Raw genomic sequence first — 15006 nt, forward strand, 5'->3', positions numbered from 1 at the left:
AACTAACTGTTTGCTTTTTGTATTGCCATTCCATAATCTCCTGTCTCTCTGTAACTTCTCATTTTGTGTTTTGTTGCCATCCTCACTTTTTCTTTCCATTTAAACTGTCACGTCCTGGTTCCACGAGTTGTTTTGTTTTGTACGTGCGGGTTCTGTTTGTGGTTTTGGTTTGGTTTTGGTTTGGTTTTTTGACTGTGCCTTTTCTCAGAAAGCACGCCTCCCGCAAATTGCACCCTCCCTACCAGGTGTCGGTCCCTGCACCACAACACGTAGGGGGGTTTGTGTGGGACTTCCTGGGAAAGTGAGTGCTCTGTAAGGCTTCTGTTTCCTACGGGCTGGAATGTCACCGCTGGCTGCCCGGCTGCTGCTGCCGCTGCTGTTTGGGTCTGCTGCAATTACGCTTTTTTTTCCTTAGGTCAAACAGGAACTAGTTCTGTCAAGTACAAGCTCTGACAGGCTCTGCGTCCAACTCGTGTCACAGTGGTTCTCTCCACAGTCCAAAGGAGGTTTGCTGCTGTTCTCCCTCATGTAAACTCAACAGAAGCTGTTGCTTTTTATTCTAATTCTCTTGCCGTGTTTTAACTTTGCTTCTAATCTCTGCTACCAGTTCTGCCCGAACTGGCTAAAACTCAAGTGTTCTAAAATGTGTCATTGATAGAGGTCAGTATTGCCTTATTCTTCAGTTTTATCGTGATTATTACCCTGTAATAAGAAGGAAAAAGAAGAAAGAAAAAGAATGCTAGTCACCTGCAACATAGCCATCACAGCCTTCAGACGCGTAGTTTACACACACAGCTATTTGTGCACACATATTCTGCAAATAAAAACTGACTTGGTACTGGAGAGGCAGCAGTAAGTATATATGTCTGTGTTGCTTCAGAAGGAAGCACTGAGTATATATGGAAGTCCTGGTTCCAGTTACAAACTTGAAATTGATTTTCATTTGGTGTGCTTGCTATATATGATAAGTAGTCCTTGTAAGGATATAGGGCACTACCATTTTTTTCCTGAAGGAAACTTGACTTTGATTTGGGAACAAAGGAAGACAATGCTCAGCTTTGAAATACCAGCAATCCCATAAAGGACGGCTGGAAATGATGGCTATTTTAAGAAAGAGATTTTGGGGAGTTTTTATGAAAAGAACTTAAGGATGCCGTGTTCGAGAAGAAACCTTCAAACTTTTGATAAGTAGCACCCAAAAGCTGTACTCCTCTTCTTAAATATTTCTTCTCAAAAGTAAATAAAAATAAAAGGTTAAAAAACATAGGGTGATCTCAAAGAAATGCTGAAAAATGTGGACAGTAGAAGTATCTTACTCTGTATGTCTTTAAGACAGTGATATGTTTGCATAGTGGCCTCTGAAGGATAGATAGAGAAATTAACTGTATGTTCCATCAACTTTATGGTTTCCTAGAACAGTGTAAAGGAAACTATACTAGTAAATTATGCCCTAAGCTTAAGTCAACGATTTCAAGTTGAAATATGTATTTTCAAACCACTACTCATGTCTTGCAATAATTCTCTTTGGTTTTCAAGTTGGTTGTTTCTGTGAATTTTTAGATAATTTTTTTAGAGAATTCCTAAACAAGAATCACATCAGGGCATATAGCTAACTTAAAGTAAAGGGGATCTTGTCAAATTCAAGAACAAAAGATGCTTATAAAGTCATTATCATCACCTTTAAAGTTAACCTTGAGAGATGGTATGACTGTAATTCTATATTATCATATTTCATTAAAGTCCTCCAAAAATGAATTCCGTTTCAGGCATAGGAAAAACTGAAATAATTAAGTATGACTTTAAAACACGTTGATCCATTTTGGTACCGTAAATCATAAAAGCAGATTGAATACATTTATCTCATGATCACATTGTATTACTACAAGGCAGAAGTTGTTGTCATTGTGTTTCTCATGCACTTGCCTCAAAAATTCCTAGCTTAAGTGAATATTGGGATTCTAAGGTTAATCACTCAAAACTTAAGAAACTCCAAAATGAAGATTGCCATGTAATTTTAATTCACCTCTTATGTGAGCCTGTGTATCACAGTAAAGTGATGCAGTCTTTAACCATATGAACATTATTTTTTCACAAGAATGCTGCCTTTGGTGTGTGAACAATGTAGCTGAAATTGTCCTCAAAAAATCCTGGGTGAGGCTGACACCTGTCATGGAAAATTTCAGCACAACTTGTTAATATTTGGCAAGCAACTGAGAACAAGGTTTTGTAATGGAAAGAAGTGTTCAGGCCCATAGTTAGTCCAGCTCCACCTCTGAGAACACAGATCCATTGCATATTAAGATTTTCATCACTTCCAAGCTAGCCATTTCTTTCTTCTCAGTCTTGCTTTATGTTCATACAAAATGAGCATTACAGCCGAAGTCCTCCATCATGTTTCACAGACATAATACATCTGCTCTAGACAGAATATAAGATGCAGACACCTTTACTGACAGGTATTTAACTTCAGATGTTTGAAAATATGCTGATTTTCAGAAGGCAACTGTCTGCCCTCTGAAAGTCCACCTTTGTTAAAGTGCCTGAAGATCAAAACTCGAACTCACTAATCGCTTTTGAAATCTACATCTAAGAAAAGAAAAGAGAAACAGTGCCAGTAATTGCAAATGCGTCTGTAGAGAGCCCCAGATAAAAAAGCCATCATAGCGATTTTATGGTGACTTCTCAATCTATCCTCACCTTTTTCATATAATGGGATATCCTTTTTCTATTTGTTCTTCATTTAGCTGTCCTTTATTTCCCATTCCCTCCCTTTTCTTTTTTTGAGTGGGATGTAAGGGGTGGGGGGGTGGGGGGGGAGAAAATGAAACTCCCTGGTATTGCAGAAACATTTTTTTCTGAAAAACAAGGTCAGAGAACCCCAATGAGTCCAACCCTTGACATGGGAAGAGGTCAGGGCTGGTACACGCTTGGCTGAATGAGTCTGCTGTGTTATCCCATCCTTGAACCGCCCAAGCCTGGGTATTTGCCTTAGTGTCATTTCCATGGTCAAGCAGGCAGGACTAACCTTATTAAGCAGCGTGATTCATCTCTGTGGAACTGAGTAGAGACCATCTCCTTTGTTGAGTTCAGCAATGGGCTGAAAGGTTGGCTTGGCTGCTGTTGCAAGACTAAGGATCTGATCTTGGATCCTCCACCTTACACTAGAGAAATACTTGAGTAATGAGAAGCACCGATGGTGAACTTTTTTGAAGGGTTCTTTTCCTGCCAAGTTTCCTGTGGTGTTCAAAGTCCTATTTGGTTTTATCATTAAGTCAAGATGGTTATCAAGCATTCCCTCTCACACCTAAGGCTTTTATCTGTAGTGAATGCAGGAGTTATCATCTGATGATTTATACTCCACCTGCATTGTAGCAATCATGGGTTTTCTTTAGCAAATATCTCCTGGTCCAACTGCTAGATCAGTAGAGTGTAAGAGCTATGATATAATTAAAATAATTATAAAACCAGTGGAGAAAGAACATTAGGTAAATAATGAGTCTAGTTTGCATATCAGGGTTTCATTGTTACCTGCCTTGACAACATCTCTTCAAAAGCTGTTTTGTAGCTTTGTTTCATTCAACATCTTTGAGCAATATGAGGGTATCCATACACACAAACTAGTATGAAAGGAGAAATCAAAACAAAAAAAAAACCCACACCGAAACCACCCTTTCATACAACTGATACAATAAAAAGAAAGTGATAGATCCTTACATTGTCTTAGAGTACAGTAAGAACAAAAGGAAAATACAGTAATCACGGGTATGCCAATGGAATAATATTAGTGCTCCATGGCCATCACGGCTCATGTCTGAGCTCCTATACTGGTGCATGCATTTGTGCTGGATGCACACACAAGCATTCTCCCTGACTCTCCACCTCTACTCCATCCCTTGAAATACCAACTAAAAACAAAGGAAAAAACCAGTCATTATTCATTTTACAAAGAAAGTGTCAAAAGTAGTAAACATAGATAGCCTTTCTACTTGGACTGACACAAGGAGGATCAAGTGTGTATTATTCCCTGTCAGAGTACTTTGAAGGAAGGACAAAATAGTAAATATATACAATCACTCACTATCAGACAAGGGGAATTCAAAGGTAGACTAGAAATCACTATGTAAACTTCTCCCTAATTATACCTGGGACTGATGTTGCAGACTCATTCCACTCCCTATAGCGTACAAACATGTGTAAAATGTTGCAGCTGGAATAATCAACAGCTTTTAAAATATATATATTTCTTCTTTAAAATACTAAAGTGTTCACATCTCACCAATTATTAGATTTAAGTTGGCTATATCTTTGAAATTAATGAGATGATATTTTGAAAGAAAATGGATTTCTCCAAGACGACCGTTTGGCGTTGAATCCTCTTGTCTCCCTGTGCGGCTGTTGCACCAGAGTACATGGTTAATGGGGCTGGGCAGAAGCGCGGCTGCTGGATCTTGTAAGGAATGCTGCGAGTGCCTGTTCTTGCTCGAAGGGAAATAGTGCAAACTCAAACTCATGATTTTGCTCTGTCATGAGCATGTCTTGGTATGGGTCTGATCCTGCTTGCTTGCGGTTGCTTCCTGGGGCAGATGCTTGCTGTGCTCCTCTGCTCAATTTCACTGATGTCGCCCCCCGCACTGAGGCTTCACCTCCAGTCTGTAGCAAATCTCCATCAACTTCCTAACAGCTGGCAATGTCAGGTGCCTGCCTCATTTTTAGTCTCAGTGATAGCACAGTTCCAGATTTTTTCCAATTTTAATGGGCTTTCAGACACGTTCCTCATTTTTCTTTGGATAAATTTTAAGATGATTCTAAAAATCCACGTTTTTGAAAAGTATTTTGAACCCCTGTAAAAAAAAAAAAAAGTTACACAAAATGCATTTTTCTTTGGAGGAAAGAATTGATCCCTTAACAAAATGAAGATGTAGCAGTAGTTATTCTCCATTCACATCCTGTGCAGCTGGCTAAATAGCACATTTCTGTAGCATACAAAAAATTGCAAGTGAGCTGCAAGTGCTGTTTTGCCTTCATCTTGTGCAGGCAAAAGATGCTACCTTTTATAGTAGTTAAAAGAACAGTAAGGTTCATTCAAATCCTACAGGACTATTCTGATTTCTAGTCCATACATTTTGACTGTTACATTGAAGAAACAATATTACAACAGAACGAGTAACTACTAAGGGACTCTGAAACACAAAATGAAAAGTCTTAAACTTTCACAATCTGGGTTCAACAGCAGTTCTAAAAAAGACAAGCTTTTTTCCCCCACATTACTTATTCCCATATCTAACCAAGCATTTATTTTCACTTTTTTGTTCTCTTTTGTTAAATTTGCTTGACCAGTCATAGCTCTGCAGCTCAACTTAGAGAGTGTACTCTTGGATTTCAGTCAGAATTGTTAGTTACACGCTTCTCTATATTAATTAACTTCAAGATCAAACAGTGAGATGTGGTATTTGGCATTTTGCAAGTCTTTCCCCAAATCCCCAAGTAACACACCCTTTACAATAGCTGTCCTAAATTTAGAAGAAAAGTGTCTTTATACTGGTTTATCTTTTACAGACCAACAATACACTTCTCAGCTGTACCTCGCTCTGAAACTACTGCTTGAAGGAACTCAGTATCCCACATTATTGTTTATAAAATTTGGGCCAGAAATAAGGACTTCAAATTTCATTTACATGGTTCCATATACCAAGATTAATAAAACATGTAGCAGTTAGCCTATCCTATTTAGAAATTTCTTTCTCCAGACCGTATCCTGCCTTTTTAAAATGAAATTTTGCCACTGGAGAAGTACAACGTATGTTGTAGAAGCCAAATTGTTTGTTTGGGCAGCAGGACATTTACTTTTCCTCTCTTCTATTGACTGAAAAAAATAACATATAAGGTCAGATGAAGAGTATCTGTATATATGGCTCCTTGTTGACATACCTTACTGTTATCAGTGAAATTGACAGCAGATGCCTATGAAAAGATATTGGAGATATTTGGGGGGAAATATAAACAAATGAACAAAAAAACCCCAAAAACCAGCAATAATGAACCTATGGGACCTCATGGTATACAGGGAACTCCAGCATTTTGTCTTGGTCAATCCTGCTGTTGAACAATGTTGGAGAGAACTGTCAAAAAATGCCTGTTTGGTCATTATTGTTTTTAGATTGCACCTTATATGGGAGAATTGAGACAGCAACAGTGCAGGAAGAAGAGGCAAATGCTTTTTTTGTTTGGGAAGGGTAACTTCAATGTCAAAATTAAGAAAGACAAACTTTTAGCTTTGAGGCGTCTTCAGGACTTGAAGACTTTACTCCATGTTTGGGGGTTTTCTCGCTTCTATTCCCTTTTGAAAGGTTTAGGTCATCTGCAGGAAAAGTGGAAAAAAAAGTGCACCTTGCTCATGGAGAGAACATAAGCCCCTAAAAGATGGCATAAAGAAGCATATTAGGGTTCATCTCAGAGAGTCAAATTCCACGTTTTCAAAATGTTTGTTGGAATTCTGGAAGAATGATACTCGCTAGCGGTGTGATGTAAATCTTGACTTTTCTACACTTGGCTTATTTCCCTTTTCCAAGAACTGTTATGTGTTGGAGACTATTTTCTCTACCGAATGTTGCCTCTAAACTAAGTGGTGTAATCTAATGTAAGGTCCTTTTTTTTTTTCCTCTTTTTTTAATTAGATGTCTATAAAACATGCAGCTCTGTGTTTGTGAAGGATTGTGTGTCTGTGTGTCATTACCTGATTTAGATCTGCTTGTTTTGTCCTGTATTCTTGAACTGCCTTATCTCTGGACACTGTTTTCACAAACTCTGACTCTTTTTCTTTCGCTTCTCCTTCCTGGATTTGCTGCTTCCTTCAGCCTCACCTCAAGGTCAGTATTCACTTTTAATAAGAGCATTTGTAAGACTATTGTCTGTTCAGCTAAAACTGAGATCTCATAGAAGATTGCACATCAAATTGCATGATCTACAAAATAAAGGATCAGAGATTTGGTTAAGTCTGTGTAGGAGGATGGGTTGAATAGGGTACGCATTTAGGAGAAACTTGTATTTAAAGAAAGAATTTATATCAAGCCACTGTAAATCAATGTTGTGGTGCACTGGAAAGAAAGGGGGAGACTTGCCAATGATGCTTTTCAAGGAAGAAAACTACAGGAACAGGAGGCTGAAGCAAGACGGTTTAAATATTATTGCTTTTACCTGTTACTTCAAGAAGAAAAAGGTTGAACATTAGCCATATTCTCTGATACACGCTGTTGAGTGCAAAAGTAGTTCCTTTAAAGTACTAGTCATCCAAACTCTAGCTGTTGGATTTTAATCATTGCATCTGTGTTTGAAACGTTGGGGTGATGTCACAAAACTAGTTTTGGTGTGGTTTGAGTGTGTCGTGCTTCCGGAAGGAACCAAGGGCTGAGGATTAAATTAGCAAGAGGGTAAATTTGTCGAAGGCACAAAGTGATAAAATACTGAAAAAAACACTACCAAGAGACAACATGTTTTAAAATCTTTCAGCCACGGCTCAATTTTTTATTTTTATATTCTACAAGCAGTTGCTAAACATAGATTTTGTGATTTCAGTAAGGTAGCTAGGAGTCAATGCTATGGCCCACTTAATACAAGTCAGAGTAGTTGATCTAATGACCCCCAGTTGCCCTTTAAAAGGCTCTGAAAGAATTTTGGATTCTAGTTTTTGCTGATAAAGTCTGTTTGGTAGAAAGCGTCCGTGACTCCTGACAAAGGAATGATCATAATTGTTTCAGGCAGTGTCTTTGCCCAAAAAGCCACTACTTAATGACTGAAGTTCTGAGTTATCAACCAGCATCCGGCTTTTCTATTCCTGATTAACACTGTGAAAAATGCAGCGGTGAGTGGAATCCCACGAAGCTGCGATGCTGCTGACGCCTTTAAAATGTGTCAGCGTTCTGACCTTGGTTTGGCACAGACATCACGCTTGTGGCCTTGGCTGTGTGTTTTCCTTCCTCCCACAAGCTGGAAAAAGATTGGAAGTTAATCATGTTGTTGTCCATCAATACCTTCCGTATTCAGTGCATCGTGCTGGCATACTTGTAATTGCTGGGGAGAGGAGGGCTGTCCTTGAATGACCCTCTGTTTTTTAAGATCCCAAAACCAGAACTGCCAGGAAGCTCTTCTGCCCCGTGAGCCTTCTCTGAAACACGCAGAGTGTTTTCTCTTGCATGAACAGGGCTTCAGTTGCGTAGTCGGTATTTGCTGGTTGCCACCATGGGTGGTTTGATGTGCTTTGTCCGGCTGATAAAGTCCTAAATGCTATAGAATCAGTCCATCAAAGATATTTCTGCTTCAATCCGTGTGGATACAGGTTTTATCAATACCTGCACCTATGCTGGAATTCATGATGAACAACAGGAGAATCTATTTTTAGGGTGTGGTTTAGGTGTGTTTGTTCTGAGACCTGGCATGATTTCTCTTTCCCTAAACAGTGTAACCATAACTTTTATTTCTCTCATTTAGACTGTATTGTAAAATTTGGATAGAGAAGATATTACTGCAGTTTCAGGTGGCCAAGTGCTAGGTTCTTTGAGGAGTTTTCTGATAAGATGTTAAAGAGATTGTCCATTCTGTCGTTATAGTTTCTTAGTGGGTTTATTGATTCCGCCCCCCCCGCCCCGCCTTTTTAAAAATTGATTATTATGTTGGCTAGTCGCTGAGATTTTCATATATTTGTTAAAACAAATTGAGAGTGTAAGGGAATAGGTGGAATGACTGCTCTTGGAACTACAAAATCCCTGCAGTCCAGAAACATAATGAAAATACTCTCCTAAGGATAAGCAGGAAAATTATAGGGGTTGCCAGTACCTCTCGTTTTCTCTCCTGTGCATTTGAGTGAATCATAGAATGTCCTGAGTTGAAAGGGACCCACAAAGGTCATCGAGTCCAACTCCTGTCCCTGCACAGGACAACCCCACAGTTCACACCATGTGTCTGAGGGCTTGTCCAGTCTCTTCTTGAACACTGTCAGGGCTGGGGCCGTGACACCTCCCTGGGGAGCCTGTGCCAGTGCTCCACCACCCTCTGGGGGAAGAACCTTTTCCTCATGTCCAACCTAAACCTCCCCTGGTGAGGGAGAGTTTTAGGTACCCTAATTACCACTAACTACAACATACAAATAAATAGCCATTCTGTGAAGTTACATTCTATATTGGAAGCTACTATGGGAGCCATAGCTTTATTTTTCTCTTAAAGGCGTAAAGCAGTTATCCTTTTTCAGACACCAAAGCAAATGTGTATTCCTGGAGAACTGGATAAGTGAAAAAATGTGCTAGGTATGTCTGTCTTCTAGAAACAGGAAGAAATATTCTGAATTATATCTGTTCTGATCAAAACCACCTTTGCTTACTGTAATCAGTGCAAAACCTGAATTTTCTGATGTATTAAGCTTTCATCATCCCTCTCCTGTTGATAAACCCAGTGAATAAAAACATAACAGTGTAATCTTCATCGCTGTTCCTGTTGTGACATGAACCTACTGTCAGAAGTCTAAGGGCCTACAGTGGATGTCACACTGATTCATAGTAAATAAAATAGTCTTGGAAGGCATGGGGATTAAAGCAGTTTTCCGCAAGGAGTTTTTGCAAAGCATCTCTGTTAATGACAGCTTTACGGAAAGAACTTTCCAATGCTGAGCTCGAGAGTAACAAACCCATTAATACTCTTCTGGTGTCATTACTTGCAGCAGTGAAATACCATAAAGGCATATACTACAGTTCTTTTACGTGGTTCTTATGTATACACATCACAAAAGTTAAGATGGCAAAAGATAACAAGACTGACAAAATCAGGTGCTATAGGGAGCAACTGAATACTTTTCAAGAAAAGAATTAGCTATATTGATAAAACACGAATTCTAGCTTCAAATTGGGTAACAAACAGATTAATTGCTTCCTTTTTTTTTCTTTTTTGCATTTAGCTTTTATTTACTTTTATTATCACTATTATTTATATCTCGTTTGCTGAATAATGTTGAACACGCTATTTTTCAACAATTTATCTTTGTAGCATAGCACTGGAATGGAAAAACAGCTGGAATAGTAGGACAGGGGGCCTTCTGCTGGAGGCTTATCTGTCAGTGTCCTGCTTTCTGCTGTCAGATTTTCTAATAGTTGACACCACGTGGGTAATTGTACTGTCTGTCATCTTTTAAGCAAGTAATCCAGATCTTAAGAAAAAGAAGTTTTCTGCATTTTTTGCTCAACCAAAGAGAATTTGATGCAATAGGGAGAAATAAAAATACATGGTAAACCTTATTTCTGCACAGCAAAGTGGTTTGGTGATTAGATGAGTACAGGCTGGTGGCATGAATCCAGATAAAAGTCCGCTGTGACTGTCCATGTAAAATAAAATGTCAGTGTGAGAACTCATTATAGCCTTATAAAACTGAAGTAAAAACAAAGTACTAAATCTGAGGGGATTATTTTAGTCTTTTTTTGCCGGAGTCCTAGATTTATGTTAAAGAGCACATGTCTAACAACCAAAGAAATATTTAAAACGTATCATCCTTCTACAAGAAAATGGAAGATATTATTGCATAGAAAGCTAAGCAAATACAGGAACCTCAGTGTACTATTCAATAATTGTTTAAAAAAAATGTAAAAAAAGGCAGAGTACTTAGTTACAGGCATATAGTCTATGGTACCTGTGGGTTTTTCATTATGGAAATACCTTTAAAAACTGAGTCATATATCCAGGAAGGTGTGTATTTGAGTGCTGAGAAAGTGCCTGGGCAGTCAGGAGGAATTTCACTGAAGTGTGGCAGGCTCTTCATACCTTCAGAAGACTCAGGTTTTCATTCTGCCACCATGCTGGTCATTAACCACATCAGGAAATGATGAAAATGTCAAGCATGTTGAGTCAGCAATGGTTAGTTTTAGCTCAGCAGAGGCCAATACATTGTGTTCAAAGAAGTTTCCATTTAAATTTCCACAGTTGTCTCTAAAAACTAACAGCCTCTAATAGTTTTTTTCTATTTAATATAAGATTCCTTTGATTCTACTTAAAGCAAAAATGTCTTTATGGAATTCTTCACATTAAAAAGTACTCTGTGTCTAAGAGTTGTCTTTTCCTTGTAAGTCAAGCAAGTAGAGATGATAGTGGGGAAAGGAAGAAATGAAGACGTCAGACTTGTTGGCTCAGAAAGCTGGGTGGTGAGGAGTAGGGCACAAAACAGAACTCTGATTTTCCTTAGGATAGATCACTGTCTTAGTCTTTTGAATTTGCTTTAAGTATAGTGATTACCAGAGCTTTCTTCCTCTTTTTGAAGTGGCATCTGTAGCTTTTCTGTCAAAGGTCTGCTTTTCTGGCCTCATTTCACTGTGTCTTAACAAAGCAAAATTATTCACAGCTGTACATCATCACAGGATTCTCACTTTCCCGCAGTCTCACATGATCTGATTTCTTTCCTATTCTCTGCTGAAATTAATTCAATTATATGGAACACCAATGAGTTGTTTTTCTTTTTGTGTTATTGCTCTATTTTCCGTACATGTATTTACAATGTGTGCAGATTTCCTGGGGGGATTCGAACTGAGGTAGCATTAGAAAGACACATGACTGGATGTGGCACTAGGGGGGATGTTTGTATCTCAACAGTATGCTGTAAATTTTGAAGAGCCCCAAGTCAAATGCTCTAAGAGAATAGTAGAATCCCTCACAATTTGTTTTTTTTTTTTTCAGATATAACAAATATGTGGCTTTTTACCATACTATCTGAAGCATCAAAATACAACCTTATTTTTAGAAGATATTTTAAAATGCGTCTTTATGTTTATATATCCCGAAGTTAACAAATTACCTAACATGTCATCATCAGAAGATTCACTGAAATTATCATTCAGATTTCGTGCAACATTAAACATTTTGACTAACCCATATGTGTCATATCACATTTAGTCAAAGGAATAAAATCTGAAGGTTATTTTTCTTCTTCAATGTCTAACTTCTGTGCAAAAATGTATCCCCTCAAATGGCTAGATTTTTATTTCTATCAAAATTCTAAAAAACAGGTAAAGTCAGGTGTAGGGACAGACACTGAATTTATGTGACTATAGTAAAATAGTCTTTGTGCAAACATTTTCATAACTGACAGTACCAAAAGCTTTAACAGACCCTGGGCTTGGCAATAATATGATAGTTACAGAGAACTCAGTTGGACAGAAGACCTTTTTAAAAGGTCACTGAAAAGGATGAGGAGCTCAGTAAGCTTCTTTTCTTCCTTTTTTACTGATAAGGACTCATTTCTATCCCTGAGCATAGTGGCAGAGTCTGCAGGAGTGAAGCATTACCCGTGGAAGTGGAAGACCAACTTATAGATCATTTAAACAAATCAGAAACATGCAGGTTGGTGGAATCTGATCAGATGCATATAAGGTTGCTGAGGGAGCCAGCCAATGTCATAGGACTCTATTATTTTCAAAACATGTGGCTGTCAGGAGAAGTTCCTCATGACTGGCAAATATCACCTCCATCTTCAAGAAGGATGAGGAGGAGGAGGATCCAGGTAATTGCGGGCCAGTTAAGTTAACTTCAAGTGCTGGTGGGTTTTTGGAGTGGATCCTCCTGAAAGCCATCTCCAAGCACCTGAAGGTGATAGGGAACAGTCAGTATGGATTTACAGGTGCAAATCATGCCTGACCAACCTGATTGCCTTTAGTGATGAGCTGACTGACTCAGCACTGTTTAATGTCTTTTTAATAATGTCACTGATGAGACACAATACACCTTCAAAAATTTCATGGATGGTGGCAAACTGAGGGGAGGGGTCCTATTTAGGGTGACCTTGGCAGGGTGGAGAAATGAACTGGCAGAAACCTCCTGAAGCTGAATAAAGGCGAGTGCAAATCTTTGCACTTGGGATTGAATAACCCCCACATCTATACCAGCTGAGGGCCAACTGTTTAGGAGGTTGGTTCATAGAGAAGGACCAAGGGGTTGCTGAGGACAAGGTGAAGTAGAATCAACAATGTCACACTACTGTGAAGAAAGCCACATGCATAGTGGGTTCTATTAGCAGATGCACAGCTAGCAGGTCAAGAAAAGTGGTTGGTTCCCTCTACTTGGCACTTGTGAGGCTGCATCTGGAACACTATGTGAAGCCTTGGGCTTCCAGGTACCAGAAAGATGTTGGGATAATGGAGTGAGTCCAGCAGGCAGGCCAGTGAGATGACTGGGTGCTAACAGGAGGAGTGGTGCCTGGTGCCACAAGGAGGAGTGGAGGCAACTCACTATGTTCAAGCCTAAGAAGAGGGGCCTCGTGCGAGAACATACTGTGGTCTTTCAGCTATCTAATGGGAAGGTCCAGAGAAGGCACAGCCAGACTCTTTTCAGAGGTGTTCAGTAAAAGGTTGAGAGGCAGCAGGCACAAATTGCAACATGTTCTGATCTAAGTTCCAATTAGATAACTGGCAGAAAAAATTCATAGTGGTAGCAGTCAGATACTGAAACAGGTGCCCAAAGAGGCTGAGGAGTCTTCACTGGAAATATTCAACACTCATCTGAACAAAGCCTTGTTTTGAGGAGGGGATTGAACCAGGTAACCTTCACAGTTCCCTCAAACCAAAATTACTCCATGAATCTAGCTTGCTATGGTAAGTTAATCTGTATTCTAGGACAAACGTGACAATTTTTGCGTGCTTTTGATAGGAATTTGCTGCATAATATTGACCTTAAAAAACAGGATAAACAATAATTGTCTTGTTTAATAGCACTACAAATGTATGAAAAGAAATAATTAAGAACGATAAGGGGGGAGGGGCACCAGTGCACCTCTATTGCATCACTGTGAAATGTGTGTCAATGTGATATTAATAGGCTTGTCCTTTCATAAATAATAATTTACCCAGATGTTTTTAATTCAAGACTTGATTTAGCTCTTCCTACTTCTGTCCCCTTCCTCCCCATCCCTAAACAAACATACTTTCAAACCTTATTGCTGTTATCAGAGAAGATAAAATTGGAAATTGTCTCTATTTCCCATGTTTTTTATATGCTCTTTGTAAGCTTCCCTTGCTGGCTGAGAGCTTTAAACTGGGACAGTGACCTTAGATGTGAAAGCGTGGGGGCTTACTAGTCCGTAGTTACCAGATATGTTGTTGTGCCTCCTCATTCGGGTTGGAGGAACTTGTTTCCATTTGCAGTATTCACATCCCCATTTGTCACATCTTTTCTCTTGCACAGGTTGTGGACAAATAAAATAGAGCACAGTTGGCTTTGCATCTTCTTCTCAGCTGTCCTGTTGAGGCAACATTTTTCTGCTGTGAGATTTTCAGCTGGCTAGGAAGTTACTCCTTGTGTTTAGTCTATGCCTGTGACTAAACTGAAATGTTACCTTTGTTCTTCTGTAACTTGTAAGGATCAAGTTCCATTTTTGACCTGCACACAAGGTGGCTTCACTGCTTCAGATGGGGCCATCGGAACCCTTGTGTTTCATACGTGCCTTTCAGTACTTCATTCATCAATTGAGAGTATTTCTTGTTACCACTGGTCACTAGCTAATATTTTTCATCCTGATTCCTGTGAAACCAGCTTCCCTAACTGCCCTGTGCATCTTCTCTGCAAATAATTTCTCATATTTTGGATGAAAAATATGCTAGGTAAGCATAGATTTTTATTGCCATCATACAGTTTATGGATTCAATGCACACTTCTATTGCTATCACTCAATCTGAAATCGCTCTTAATCACATTACTGTAAAATGAAAATAAAATTGCTTATCCATAAAATCCCAAGTAGGCTATTACAGATACTGCAAAATAAAAACATGCTTAACATTCTTATGCTAAGATTAAAGTGGTAAGCTCTTTTTTTCCCCTTCTCCTTTCTCTTCTATGGCTCTCTTCCTTTTCGTTGTCTTGACAGGGTGGTGTAGTCAACTATTCTTTCCTTCTGCATAACATGTTCTTCATTTGCAAACAGTAGAAGGCCCCTTTCATGCTGGAATACGTCAGCATAACTAGCCAGTCTTTTTCTTTAAGTATTTC

The 15006-nt window shown here is 38.9% G+C and overlaps 1 protein-coding gene across 24 annotated transcripts in view; it reads left to right on the forward strand.

Moving 5' to 3' along the window:
* ERC1 (ELKS/RAB6-interacting/CAST family member 1) overlaps positions 1–15006 on the forward strand; it is a 293279-nt gene that overhangs the window by 131126 nt on the left and 147147 nt on the right. For 13 of the 24 annotated variants that reach the window (XM_065035804.1, XM_065035905.1, XM_065035838.1 and 10 more), the window contains one exon: positions 6855–6866. The exons of the other annotated variants lie outside the window; for them this stretch is intronic. In XM_065035804.1, the coding sequence (XP_064891876.1) occupies positions 6855–6866 (12 nt within the window). The remainder of the gene's footprint in view (positions 1–6854; positions 6867–15006) is intronic. 24 annotated transcript variants of the gene reach the window in all.

Source organism: Columba livia, chromosome 1, assembly GCF_036013475.1.
Source record: "Columba livia isolate bColLiv1 breed racing homer chromosome 1, bColLiv1.pat.W.v2, whole genome shotgun sequence".
NCBI classification, from domain to species: Eukaryota; Metazoa; Chordata; class Aves; order Columbiformes; family Columbidae; genus Columba; species Columba livia.